Genomic DNA, 15,304 nt, shown 5'->3' on the forward strand with positions numbered 1-15,304 from the left:
GTCCTCCCTAAGGAGTTCTACTAAGTGCTTGTTCTTCCATATCTCACAGACTACAAGTGTAGTGTGTGCATGCAAATGTGGGTGTGTAAATGTGAGTGGTCACGGTCACATGTCAGCCTCGTGTGCTGAAGGTGTGGCATCCCCATACTTTCACATAACAATTTTACATTGTAATGTTTCCTCCTGACTGCAGACCAATTCCTCATTGAAACTTACAGCATCAAGGTGATTCATCCTCTCATACTCTTATCCCTGTTATTTCATGGCCTCTGTTACAATGGTGACTCCCTCTGTTATATTACTGCTCCCAATGGCCTTAAAAATTCCTGACATTGCCGTGGACAAACTTAGACCCACAGTCTCTTGTCACACGAGTTATCTTTAGTGTAAATATTCCCCTGTATCACATTAGCATCTTGCAGGCCACCTTCTCTGCTACTTCACGACCATGACCTGTTGTTCTTCTGATTATTTAAGGGTGTGTGTGTCTTTTTCTCATAAAACAAAATCTTATTTTCTAAACTAATGTAGGAAGACACTAGGCCTATTACTTTGCCAGTTTCATTAAACTTTTATTGTAAAAGAAACTTTGTTGTAGTAGAATTTAGATACTATAAAAATTGCCCAGTTTAAATCTTAGTTTCAATGATATTTAGGAATTGTACCGAGGTTGTATAAGCACCACTGTAATCTGTTCTCTAAGCACTTCCATTATCCCATTGTGGTCACTCATATGCAGTTATAGTTAATTCCGTTCTTACTCTTACCCCTTAGTCTCCTTGCTTCTTCTGAAGCAGTGGCTCTCAATCTTTCTAACGGTACAGCCCTCTAATACAGTTCCTCATGTTGTGGTGACCGCAACCATAAAACTATTTCGTTGCTACTTTATAACTGCAATTTTGATACTGTTATAAACCCTAATGTAAATATCTGATATGCAGGATATTTGAAATGTGACCCCTGTTGGGGCTGCAATCCACAGATTGAGAAGCACTGCGCTACATGGCTGCAGTGTACTGTGTACACATGGAGATATATCAAGTGGCTTCCTGGTGTGTGGCTCTCCACTTGGCATACATATGTGAGATTTTTCACTCTTGAATATTTCTGCACCCCTCTGACACTGTAGCCTTTCCTACCCTGTGTACCCTTTTGTGATCATCCAGAGGAACCCTCACGCACTTCATTCATATGATTTCCTGCGTTCTTGATTAATTTAATATATTAAAATCTTGCATCCATTTTATTATCTATCCTCAATGTGTACAGTCAAGTTTCTACATGAAATCTAGAGGTCTGTACAGATTAATATATGCATGAGTGTACTTTCTATCTTCAATTGTGTCCCCATTTTCCTTTGCCAGATGTCATGGCTACAACCCTAAGAGAGGTTCCACACATTTTCTTTTTGGCCTCAAGATACCTGGTAACTTTTGTTCCCTCTCAAAGGAAAATCAAGTTATCCTTATGTATTTTGGAAATAAGTTGAAACTTTAGGTAAAATTTCTACTTCCTATAACACACATGCTTATAAGTACAGGGCCTCCATCACTAATGGGGGACTATCTCTTCCAGTCACAGGAAGTCCATGAATTTTAAGTTGATTTCAGTTTGCCTCCTCTGGATCTTGCTCCATAAATAAATTCCCCATCCATCTTATGCTACCTCCCGTGCTCCAATTTAATCTCTTTTACAGCTCTTTAAATATTTTGTGAACATTATTCTTTATTACCGTGTGTGTGTGTGTGTGTGCGCGCGCGTGTGTGCGCACACATGTGCACTTAAATACACATCACTGAGTTCATGTGGAGTCCAGAGGAATTGCAAGAGTCATTTCTTCTCTTCTATCATATGGGTCCTATGGACCAAACTCTGGTTGGCAGGGTTGGTAGCAGGATCCTGACTTGCTGAGCCTCTCAGAGGCCCTATTCCTCAGATGTCAAATATTCCGCAAACTCCCACAACCTCAAAAGAGACTGCTTGATCCTTGGTTCTTGAGAAGGGCAACAGAAACCCAGCACGCTCTGGTATGGGTAAGCTTCAACAATCTCCCCATGTTATTCTACGTTGTTAGAATTCAACGTAGGACCCTGATTTTATCTCTGCCTTCGAGCTGGCCCATTAAACCTTATAAAATCCTTCTGTGTACATTTTCTCTATTCGAGCTTAGAGGTAAGATACGCAGTCTTAATTGGTCACTCTCAAACGTCCCTCTTTTTGTAGCTTCCTTGAGGCAAGGTCAGGGTGCTGACTGCACATCTCAGCCCCTGTGTTCACAGGAGGATTAGAGGTCCCATTACGTTCTGCCCATTCTCTTAACCTTCACAAAACAGTTCATTTTAATGCAGTCTTGGAAGATGGTTTTCAGGTTATAATATGGCATGTCCTGAGAGACTCTGCCTGACTATAAGAAGAATCAGCCAACACGTCTTCGGGTCTTAAGAGTAACATGCGGTCCCTCTATTCTTTGAGGATATTACCTTGGCTTAAAGTATATACATAAAACAAGAAAGGCAGCAAGATGGCTCAGGAAGTAACAATACTTGCTGTTCAAGACAGAGGACCAACGTTTAACTTCTAGAACCCATGTAAAGGTAGGAGTGAAGCAATAGATGAAGTGGTCCTCTGGCCTCCATACCTGTACCTGCCAGTACCCCTCTCTGTCTCTTTCTTTTCATTGTCTTTCTGTCTCTCCAGATATATACACACACAAATAATAAATAAAAACTTTAAAAATCAATGAAAATGAATATATTTTTGAGATTGAGTACAGTTGTACAGTCATTTAACTTTTGAGGTATTTTAGAAGTAGAGCCAATTGATCTGGAGTAATGAAAGTTGAAGAAGCTTGCTGGGGAAATGGCATGAATCTATGCCCTTGCCAGACAAGGAGGATGCAGTTTAACCTTGAACCAAGAAGGGTGTCCTTGGCAGGAAGTGGAGGGCCATGTGCTCTTTTGGATTACACTTCTATTTGGTGCTGTGTTTCAGTATTATGGTACTTTTGACCAGAACACAGGAAGAAAGAACAGAAGAGAGAGTTTGGTAGGTAGACTGATAGGAAAATGAGCAGGTGTAATTCATAGAAAGTGAAAATACTTCACTGAATTTTATTGTCTTAGACAGTGGTTCTCAGCCTTCCTAATGCTGTGCCACAGTTCCTTATGTTGTGGTGACCCCCAACCATTTTGTTGCTAATTCATAAATTGTAATTTTGCTAGTTGTGAATCATAATGTAAATACATGATTTGCAAGATATCAAATATTCAACTCCCCATAAAGGGTCTTGACCCACAGGTTAAGAATAGAAGTCATTTCTAGGTCCAGGGAGAGATATCTGTAAGAAGTGTGGGTAGTAGACAGCCTGGTTTTGGGTTTTTCTTTTGTTCTCTGCTTTCTCAGCTGTCAAACCCATTGCCTCTGAGCAGATCTTTGAAATGGGTAGAAGGTGGACCTTGATCTAGGGTGGAAAGCATCAAAGAGCTCAAGGTCACCTGTCATGAACTTCTTTGACTTTCAGAGAGCAGACTTGGCCATCTCTGCTATTACCATCACCCCGGAGAGAGAGAGCGTTGTGGACTTCAGCAAGCGATACATGGACTACTCAGTGGGGATCCTCATCAAGAAGCCGGAGGAGAAAATCAGCATCTTCTCCCTTTTCGCCCCCTTTGACTTTGCGGTGTGGGCCTGCATTGCTGCAGCCATTCCCGTGGTGGGTGTGCTCATATTCGTGTTGAATCGGATACAGGCTGTAAGGTCTCAGAGTGCCACCCAGCCTCGGCCCTCAGCTTCTGCGACTTTGCACAGTGCCATCTGGATCGTCTATGGAGCCTTTGTCCAGCAAGGTACATTTCCAGTTTTCTGCTGTCCGAATAGACCTGGGAACCAGAAAAAGCTCATTCTTTGGCAAAATTCTCAGATGCATACCACAAAAGTCATTTTAAATGTGATTTTATTTGATCTCAGGACAGTGCCCGTATCAAGCTGCACTCTGTTTTTCCAAGCAATACCAGGTAGAGATTAAATAAAGCCAGAAAATCTCAACTGCCAATCCTGATTCTCTATTTTAGATAAAATTAACTTTGGACTTCAGTGCGTTTTCTTCCCCTCCCACGTTAGAGTGATTGTTATGCACATGAGGTTGTCAAATGGAACTCAGAACAAAAATCAACACAGTGCAGCCATCTGTAAGCAGTTCTTGAAATATGATGCCTCCTGCCTTCCAGGGGCCTGATAGCACTTCTCTCCAGTGGTGAGTTTCAGGATTGTGCAACTTTGACCAGAAATCACAAATTACGAATGTCTTCATGTGAATCTCCACCCTACGTGTATCATAGCAAAAGCTTTTCAAGGTTATAGAAGGAGAATGGGGGGGGGGGCTTTCTTCAACTTCCACTTAAGGGTCCAAAGAGAAATAAAGGGCACGAAGAGGTAGCTTCTCAGGGAAAGCTACATGCAATGCTTTCTGTAAGTCCTGGTTGTGTGTGGGATCATCCAGTGAGGGCCGGATATTAATAAAAGTGATACGGGCAATCTTACTTTTCTGGATTAAAAGAAAACAGGAAAGCGTCCAGATAGGAAGAAATCCTTTATTTACAGAATAAGTGCATTCTATTAGGCACCAGCCCTGACAGTTCTTCCCATAATGAGATAGAATATCCTTGGTGTTATGACCAATGTCTCATCACTGGATTCTAATCTCTGTGGGTTAGGGGTGGACTTTTATCATCCTCTGGCCTTTCCCAATATTGGTGGTTTGAAGGGCATTTCCTTAAAAAATATAATGTCCTATGAACACGTGCCATCAGTCTTTGACCTTGACCAAGGAGGGCCTCCTCTTGTTGGGTGAGAGGCAGGTAAGGTTAATCCCTCTGCATTCTGTAGGTGGTGAGTCTTCGGTGAACTCTGTGGCCATGCGCATCGTGATGGGCAGCTGGTGGCTCTTCACGCTCATTGTATGTTCCTCCTACACAGCCAACCTTGCTGCTTTCCTCACAGTGTCCAGGATGGACAGCCCCGTAAGGTAAGTCTGCTCTTCCTTGATCTCTGTCAGCGGTGAAAGGCTTCAGAAAGGATGCTCTCACCAGGCAGACACATAGGTTCTGCAGATGGATGAAGGGGATAATTTACAGGACTCTGATCAAGTGTCTTATTTTAGTCATAACTACATTCGTGTGTAAATTAAATTATATCTGTCTGAACATTTAAACATTAATTATAAAAGCAATGAACTGAAACACTAGAATTAACAAATTAAATTTCCTCAGATACTTTAAACTAGAAAATAAACTAATTTAATCAAAATTTTATCAACATTCACTTAAAATTAATGAAAATCACAAGTCTAATATATTTTCAGATGTTCAAAAATCTTTAAATTATTTTTAAAAACTTGCTAATTGGGCTCTGGGAAAGACACAGTTGGTAAAGGTGGCAAATGCCAAAGCCGATGACCTAAATTCAATCTGTGGCACTTACATGTGGAAAGAAAGAACCAGATCCCTCAAGTTGTCTTCTGATCTCTACATGCATGCCAAGGTAAACATGTGAAAACATGCACACACACACAGGCGTGTGCATGTGCCCGCCTACGCGCGCACCCACGCACACGCACATGCGCGTGCGCACACACACACACACACATACACACACACACACACGCCAATTATTTAGTTTGCTTATATTTATAAAAGTATAACAGTTTTATCAAGAGTGAATTCTTTCATATTTAATTAAAATATCATTTCAGGTATGATTCTCTTCCTTCATTTTTGAAAAAAATTAAAATTCTACAATGCAAGAATATATTTCATGTCATGGAGTTACTTTTGAAAGTGTCTTGATCATGATCAGATTCTCAAATGCAGTGCAAATTACTAAAAGAACCAAGGTGCAAAGCAAGCGTGTAAAAAGAGCTGACACGCGGAGGTGAGAGCAGGTCTGGGTCTTTTCTGAACTTAGCTGGGTAGCACAGTGGTTCCAACATGGCCTCTCCCCTGGTCTCTGCTGTGGCGTCCTGCCATCCTGTTTTAGTTCACGATTTTCTCTTTAGCATATTGGTTTTTTTTCTATCCACCCATCTGTGCAGTGTTCTGTTTCACCCTATTCCTTTTGCTCCAATCTGCCTATTTAAGAGTTCAAATTCCTTGATGAGGTTTCGAGACTCAATTTGATACTATCTGATATCATTATGAAATTGATATTTTTACTGAGATGACTTAGATTCAGATGCAGTTATAAGAATTGACACAAAGAGGTCTCCTAGGCTCAGCCTAGTTCTTCCCAGTGCAACATTTAGGGAAACTAGTACTATTGCATTAAAATCAGGTGTTGATACTGATACTGATATTGACTGGTTTTATTCAGATTTTCCATTAAATATCCTGTATGAAGGAATATGCACCTTGACTGGGTCTTTTTCAGTCAGCCCGATTCCTCACGCACTCTTCCAGGCTGTTGCTGTCTTCATAGTTCATTGCTTCTCTCTGATGCGTGCTTTCTATGTAGGACATTTTGTTAGGCATCTGCTCAATGGACTGCTCATTTATCTGGGCTGCTCCCAGGTAAATGCTGGCAATTATGAATAATGCTATTATGAACATTTCTGTAGGTTCTTGCATGAACAGAAGCGTTCATTTACATGTGATCACCATGTAAGTGCAGTTGCCAGGTTGTACGGCAATTGAATGATGAATTTTATGAGAAACTCCGTTGGCATGTGGTGTTGTTTCCACCTTTTATTCCTTCATTCTGAGGTATCTTGTTGTGATGTCTCGTTGTGGTTTAAGTTTATATTTTCCTAATGAGCAATCACAAATACTTTATCAACATGCATATTTACTTATGCGTCCTTGTCAGTAAAATGTCAGTTTTTGTATTTTACTTCTTTTCTAATCGGACTGCTTAAATCCTGCTTTGGAGGGTTTCTCGAGTGTTTTCTATGTACCTACTTTTACATACTTTATTAAGTGTATTTCTCTGTCTGATATATGATTTCCAACCATTTTATTCCACTCTGTAGCCTGCCTTTTCGACCCCTTAGCTGGATTGCAGAGTAAAGATGTTAATTTTGATGAGGTTTAACGTAGAACATGTGCTTTCCTAAGTTAGTCATGCTTTTGAGGTCAAGTCTTGCCCTGGTCTAAGACCTGGAAGATTGTCTCCTTCCTAAAACTTTTACAGTCTTTTGTTTCCTCTTCTGGTGCATAACCAATTTTACATGAGATTTTGTATTTGGATTGAAGTTTGGGTTGAAGGGGCCTTTTTGTTCATTTACTCTTCCAAGCACTGTTTGTTGGGTAGCACGGCCTCTGTTGAGAGTAATTTAGATACAACACCGGGCAGGAGACCTACCTCTGCCTCTATGGGGATAACAGTCTAAAAGCAAAAGTGCTTTGGGGAGAGGTGAGGCCAAACACTGCAAGTACTACTGTGAGTGTGGGGGTAAAGGCTCTCAGCAAGGCGCTCCTACCTAATGAGAAGGATGTGATTACCCAGACTGAGACCAAACACCAAGACCCGAAAAAACGTGGGAAGCTATGCTATGAAGATTTGCAGGCTTTGTATCTCAGTGTTTTTAAATAGAACTACTCACTACTACCAGATACAGGCTCGGTGGCTAGGCAACAGATTGGGAGTATTTGTTAAAGTCTTTTTTTTTTAATTTATTTAATTTGAACTACATGAATGTCTTTCCTTTTATGAAAAGAAAATTTGAAGTAAACAATTTTAACATTCGTTTGGAAAGGATTAATCCTTCACATAGAACTGTTTACCAGCCAAACCATATCTGCCAGAAACACTGTATAAATGTAAAGCTGTCAGCACATCCAAGGAGAAAGGCTATTCTTCCCATTGACCATACAATTTATGGCTATAACAAAGCTAAACGATATACCACACTTGTCAGTTCTCCTGATTACCATGTGGACATGTGTTAAAGTCCAAGCAGTTTCAAGTATAAAGTCTGGTGCCATTAGCTATAGCCACCACAATGTTCATGAGACCTCCTGAACATATCACGCTGTAATGAAAATCTATTTCCAGTTACACCTGGTCCCTTCCAGTCGCCATTCCACTCTGCTTTCATGAGTTAGACGTTTGAAGACTGCATGTAAGTGAGATCAAGAAGAGATATTTGTCTTCCTGTGCCTGTTGTCTGTCTGTTTTTCACTTAACAACTTCAAGGTTATTAGAAACAACAGTGGCTCCTTGTTTTAAGTGCTGAGTAACATGGGAGTTGTATCACTGTCTTGCCTATCATCGTTTGTATTATGATCACTTTAACAATCCATCCATAGAGGATATTTTAGGTTGATTTCCTATCTTGGCCACAGTGAAAGATGTTGCAATAGACCTGGGAATACCAGTGTCTCTTCTAGATAGTAACCTCATTTCCTCTAGTCATAAACTGAGAATTCAGGTTAGAAGATCATATAGAATTTCTAGGTGTCCTTTATGAGGACTCTCTGCACTCTTCCGTATTTTTATACTAATCTATATTCTTATTAACAATGCACAAACAGCCATTGTAATAGGTAGGTTTTGATTTTCATTCATTTGAAAATGAATACTATTGAACATTTAACTTTTATATACATATGGGCAATGTATGTTTGGAAAATAATCTATTCAGGTCACTCAAACATTTTATTGATTTTGAGACAAGGTGTTTTTTAGCCCAGATTGGCCTCAAATTTGCCGTCTTTTTGTTTCAGCCTCATGACTGCTGGGATTAAAGAACTGTCACAATGCAAAGTCCTTGGGCTGTATATAAATCCAGCTACTTGTTTTCTCACTGTGGAGTAGTTTTTTGTTTATATAGTTTAACATAATACTAGATCCATGGTTTTCAGATATTTTCTATCACTCCACAGGCTCTTTGATTTCTTCTATAGATTGTCTTCTGTAGTAAAGAACTGTATGTCCCGTGCGCGACTTCCCGCCGGCAAGAAACAAGCGGGTACATAGAAATCCTTACTGTGACCAACTTTATTATAATCTTAGAAGAGGAAGGGCCCGCTGCGCCAACATGGCGCGCTTATATACACCCTAGTGCGGCGCATCCACACCTGATTGGTTGTTTACCCATGATCTCATAAGGCACACCCCGGAGTGGGCAAAGACCTGGCACAAAGGCACTCTTGCACATGCGCACAGTTAACTTCTTGAAAGGGAGCCGGCTGGCGCGGTGAAGGCTAGCGCCATCTTGTAATGGCGGAGGCTATCCTGGCCTTCCACATGGGGCGCAGTGGAAGCCAGCGCCATCTAGTGGTGGCGAACGTTATTGCGGCCCTCTACATCTCACCCTTATAATTTATATTATTTTATAGCAGTCATGATCACCCTATCGCGTGCAATGAGGAAACCTCAGAGATGTGGAAGGGCTGATCAAAGGAACAATGAGTCTCTCTCATCCCAGTGCAATGGATCCACAGATCCATGGGGTGCAGGAGCAGAGAACTCAGATACAGAGAGAGTCCCTCTCCTCCCAGTGCAATGGATCCACAGATCCATGGGGTGCAGGAGCAGGGAACTCAGATACAGAGTAAATCCTGAGCAAGATAACCAAATTCCAGGAGAGGCCCCTTGTACAATGGCCACAAGTGCTTGAGTGATAACGGCCTTGTCACGTTTCTGTTGAGATCTGAGTTTGCAAACCAACCATAGTATGAACACTGATCCACAGCATAGGGCTGCACCAGACAGAGCCACTCCCGATAAGTAGTGGGCACCTCATTTGGTCCTCCTCAGCTGTTACCACCAAGGGCCGTAGTCAAGCCGCTCCTATAATAAAATTTAGAATTCCCAATTGTTAGTAACTACTCCAGAAAGTTCACCCACTGTACTTATCTAACAATAGATTGGGGGAGGATAACTCCAGACACTGCAGACACAATGTCTGCAGCAGTAATGGCTGCTACAATAGCAGCGAAAGTGTCAAGGTCTTTTCCAGGACAGTTCAGGGTCAGTCATTTTTCTCTGGAACAACCAGCAGGCAATGGAACCATTTCTGAGATCTGTATAACCAGGACAGAGTTCTCCAGTCCACTGTAGCTTTACGCAGGTGGCTTTCTTGTGGAGCTATAGTCTGTAAAATGACAACACCAGTTACCAGTTAAGGCAGCAAGAGTCACCAGGGAAATGAAGGGGGCAGCAAAGGCTGGAGTCCAGTCTTCTCCAGCAAGCAGCAGTGTACAGAGGGTCAGAGAGCAGGCCATAGTGGGACGGGACACACGCAGTGGTAACACTGACTGCAGCAACAGCAAAATCTCTGTGATGACAAAGGATGAAGGGGAATCTTTCATCTTCCTCTCAGGGCAGAGGGATGACTCCAGGGACCCGAACCAGGAGAGCTGAATCTTTATGCAACCAGGATCAGCAAGTCTTAGCAACCACTCAGGCAGCTGGCACACTCTTGTAGCATCCTGTAGAAAAAACACAAACATTGCCTCTTCCCCATATAAAATATCTGGACAGGATCAAGTCAATAAGTGGATCTCTCTATTTCACCTAGGCAGAAGTATGCCTAGTTGTAGGGTGCCATAAACTTTGGCATCCAGAATTTTAAAATTGAAATAAAAGGAGCATTATTTAGCATACAGGGATAACTCCCCCTTTTTATTTATTAAGATATAGTAAAGGTATTATTTATTAAGGTAAGTCCTCGAGGATTAAATTGAGGACACTGAGCACTAGTATTTATAAATTGACTTGTATACCAAATTATTGTCTCCAGCATTATTATTTTGGATATATAAAGAATGAGTTTTTTGACTAATTGTTCCTGTGTAAGGCCTATAATCTGTCTGGTATCATTGTCTTCCCTTGCTAAAGAGCCCAGGCAATCCAGTTTGAGTTCTTAAATGTCCTATAAAGGAACAGTACTTAGTGCTCTTAACCACTAAGCCATTTCTCTAGCACCTCACAAACTTTATTTACCTAAACATAAGCATTAATTAGAAATGTCGAATCTTATAAATATTGTCCAGATTCAGTCTTACTAGAAATCCCTGAGCTGGCAGGGTGAGGCAGGGAATTGAAAACAAGCAAATGGAGTCTTCCTCTTTTCGTGAGGGTGTGTTATCAACTCCATTACCATTTTCAAAGAGCTGGGTCTATGGTTTTGTTTAGTTGTCTGAGCCAGAGCACTGAAAGGACAGTGAGTTGTCAGACAATTTACCCTGAAATCACTCACTGATTTTAAGTAGAAAACTTGTCTCTAATAAAGCATTAAGTAATTGAAATCAATTGTAAACCACAAGCCACACATTGGCTATCAGTATGTGAATTGAAAGTTTGATTTAAAAACAGTGGCTAAACTACGGAATTTAATAATCTGTGTTGAAGCAATAGAAACTCAAGAGAATAAACAAGTGATCCAATCATACATGTAGCCTTTTCATTAGATGAACCACCTATAAATACACTAAGCGCATTTCCTATGGGTTGTATGCACAAATATACAGGAAGTACAAAAGCATGTAAAGAGTAAAATTATCAATTTTGTCTGAAAAATTTGTATATGTAATAGGCCAAATATCAGTATTTTGTAATAATCAATTAACTGTTGTTTGGAATAAGATATGTTTTACCAGGTTTCTTTTCAAAATACTTCTATGACTCCAGTCCACAACTCTGTACTAACACAGCTGAAGCTTTATCTCCAATGTGCATAACAAAGACCTAAGTCCTCTGGTAGGGTGAGGTACTTAGCCAATTAACATATCCTTAGAAGCTTAAAATTAGCTTCAAATATTCTTATCTGGAGTAGTGTAACAGCTACTCCCCAAATATCAAAGCTCATTTTGAGAGCAAAGGTTTGTAGTAACAATTTCCATATACATTGAAAGATTTTAGTTCTAACTTCTTACACTGAAGAAGCAACAAAATTATACAATATAAGGCTATTAGCCATTTTCAATGATATCACTCTATGGGCTCTCTAAAACTGTAAGCAAGCTCACGAAATGAAAACTCAAAATCAATCCTCTAAATCTATCTTGAAATGGCAGTTGGAGTAAGTAAACTGGCTGTAATGTTCTCACAAGTTCCAAAACCTCATCAATCCTTCGTAAATCTTGTAACAATCTCTTCCTGTTTGATTTTTCTTTAATTGAAAATAAGTTTGAATTAGTCAATGTAACACTGGCAATCCTTCATCACAATCTTTAAGTTCTCTTTGTAACACCAGAACACAGCCACAAGGTCACCTGAGTTCTGAGTACGTGACTAGGCAGCTGTCCTTAGGGCAGTGGAAATTAGCATAAAAATACCGATAGCTCCAGGGCAAACCACAACTTTGGAAAGCAAAACTCGACCCCCCAACAAACTAGTACAAAGTTTGACTGTCAATTCTTATATATGAACGCACGATGGCGTAGTCTCTAGTACTCAACAAAGAGACATTGTCCTAAATTCTTCTAGAAGCCTGGTTCCTAGAATAAGAATTCCATAAAAACATTACCTCAATTTAGACCTGTTTCCCTAGGTTGGCCCACATCACATGTTATCTAAAATGAATCTATCCAGATTACCAGCTTTATGTCAACTTTCTGTTACCAATATTATACCTTTTTAATCATATCCAATAACTAAAAAGCCAACAATCTATGACCAAGGCAAGTAGAGCATATTTATACATTTAAAACCAATGAGAAACAAAATTGAAGTGGCTACACATATCTTTAATATTTAGACCAAACACCATTTTTACCTTTTAGCTATGATTTTAAGAGAAGCACCTTGTCACCTGTTGAGTCAAATAATAAGTCAGGGATCTCTCTAAGAGAAACAGCTATCAACTCTTGTACCAAAGAAGCTGAGAAGCTGCTGGCGCCTTTAAGATCAGCTCGTGCAGATGCTTAGCCTCTGGGCAGCTTCTCTAGCTAACCTATGTTCCTAGCTACAGGTGCAGGGCTCTAAAGGCCTGATTGAAACTGTTTTTTATTCATTTGTTCCCTTTTTGAAACGAGTTAAAACCAAATCAAGGTGTAAATGACCGGCAGATAAAGTTTTTACCATTTTTTTCTTTTGAACATGAAACATAAAACATTTAAACAATGAGAAACAAAAACCACAGACATACACTGACAGACATGGGGACATCCTGGTGCACCAGAGACAAACAATAGACAAAGAGGGAAAAAACCAGATGGTGTTCACGGTGACTAACCACTCGAGTGGAGTCGATATGGACGATGGATTGTCTCAATTCCTGGACTAGTCCATCAACGTGTTGAAACCCAATTCCTGTAAGATACTGAGATATATTATATGAGCAGCACGACTGACATTCGCCAATGGTATGGAAGTGAAACACAGCCCTGAATATTTTTACTCACAACCCAATTACATTAACTCCATCAATCTGTGCACGGGCACTGAGATGTCCTTTTGTTTGATTCTCCTGAATAAATTTTCAGGCGGTCTGCTTCTATCAAATCTGATCAGTATGACTCTGTGAAGCTGTCACGTCAGCACACGGACAACGTGGCGTCCCGAGAGCCGGCGCCGGAGCTTAAGCACACTTCTAACAGGCACAAAGACAAAATTTTTCTCCCAAAATGCTGTGTTCCTTTTATCTCCTCCCTTCTCCTCACCCGGGCGTTCTTTCCCCAACCTCTTGCTTCCGCATTGGAAGGGCTTTTTTTCTTAGGTGCACCTTTTCCCTTTAAGCTCTTTAATTCGTTATCTAACCCTGTTTCTGACGCGCCGCCTCGCCCTTCCCCCAACGCTCTCCGCTTTGCTGTTACAGCTGGGCAGTTCTCACGCGACCTCTGATGCTGTTTGGCGGTAACTAGAAACTCAAAGGTCAATAGAAACAACCCGAGGGCGGCCAGAGCAACCATAAAGGTTCCTGCCGCATCCGGAAAAGGAGTGAGCTGGAACAGATCAAGGCTAAACATAGTCTCTCAGAGTCTTACCCCCACTCACAGCTTCTGGATTTCTTCCGTGAAACGGAGGCTTCCCTTGGCACCGGCGATGATGAGGCTTTTTTGTCCCGGGTTCTCGGCACCAAATGTCCCGCGCGCGACTTCCCGCCGGCAAGAAACAAGCGGGTACATAGAAATCCTTAATCTTAGAAGAGGAAGGGCCCGCCGCGCCAACATGGCGCGCTTATATACACCCTAGTGCGGCGCATCCACACCTGATTGGTTGTTTACCCATGATCTCATAAGGCACGCCCCGGAGTGGGCAAAGACCTGGCACAAAGGCACTCTTGCACATGCGCACAGTTAACTTCTTGAAAGGGAGCCGGCTGGCGCGGTGAAGGCTAGCGCCATCTTGTAATGGCGGAGGCTATCCTGGCCTTCCACGTGGGGCGCAGTGGAAGCCAGCGCCATCTAGTGGTGGCGAACGTTATTGCGGCCCTCTACAACTGTAGATTGTTACAATTTTATATGCATATATTTAATGTTCTTGTCTTTACTTTGGAGGTCATAGAAATAAAAAATAAAATAAGGGGTTGGGGATTTAGCTCAGTGGTAGAGCGCTTGCCTAGCAAGCTCAAGGCCCTGGGTTTGGTCCTCAGGTCCGAAAAAAAAAATAAATAAAATAAAAGCATTGCCCAGTCCAATACCAAAAGGCTTTCCCTATAGTCTTTTGGAAGTTTTATATTTTCAGATCTCATGCTTGAGGTTTTATTTGTTTTGAGCTAAGATTTAAAAATGATACAAAATGTTTCCATTTCTTTTCTCTTTATTTTTTCTTCCTTCTTTACTCAAATTTTGAGTTTATTTTGTTCTTTTTTTAATCACATTTGTTTTATACAATTTTAAAATGATTTTTAAATTTCTGTTTTTAACTCTTTTTAACTCTCCTCTCTCTAACTCCTTTCAACTATCAGCCTTTGAATCCCTATATCTCTTTCCTTCTGAATTCATTTTTGTTATTTGTGTGTATATGGTTTTAGGGCTGACCACTATGTATTAGATAACCAATAAGGGTCTCATCTCTTGGAGGAGCTACTTCTTGAAGTAGTCATTATTTGCCTATACTTCTTTGTCTAGGAGTGGAAGTCTGCAAAACTTTACCCCTCCCACATTAGCATACTCAGTGCTATTCCAGTGTTGTTTATGTAGCAATATCTAGGAAGGGCCCATTTTAGAACAGACTTACTGGTATTCTGGTTCTTGCAGTCTTTCCGCCTCTTCTTTCATGGTGTTTCCTGAGACATGGATACAGGAACTGTGATGTAAATATATCTTTTGGGCCTGGGTTCCCCATGAGCTCTTGGTGCTGGGGAAAACACTGGATGTCTATATGTAGAAGGATAAAAATTAGACTCTTATCTAACACCCTG

General features: G+C 40.9%; 1 protein-coding gene across 2 annotated transcripts in view; it reads left to right on the forward strand.

The window, feature by feature from the left end:
• Grid1 (glutamate ionotropic receptor delta type subunit 1) overlaps positions 1-15,304 on the forward strand; it is a 753,495-nt gene that overhangs the window by 617,521 nt on the left and 120,670 nt on the right. For both annotated transcript variants that reach the window (NM_024378.3, XM_087589197.1), the window contains 2 exon segments: positions 3,521-3,845; positions 4,885-5,023. In NM_024378.3, the coding sequence (NP_077354.1) occupies positions 3,521-3,845; positions 4,885-5,023 (464 nt within the window).

The sequence above is a fragment of the Rattus norvegicus genome, chromosome 16, assembly GCF_021556685.1.
Source record: "Rattus norvegicus strain SHRSP/BbbUtx chromosome 16, alternate assembly SHRSP_T2T, whole genome shotgun sequence".
Taxonomy (NCBI): domain Eukaryota; kingdom Metazoa; phylum Chordata; class Mammalia; order Rodentia; family Muridae; genus Rattus; species Rattus norvegicus.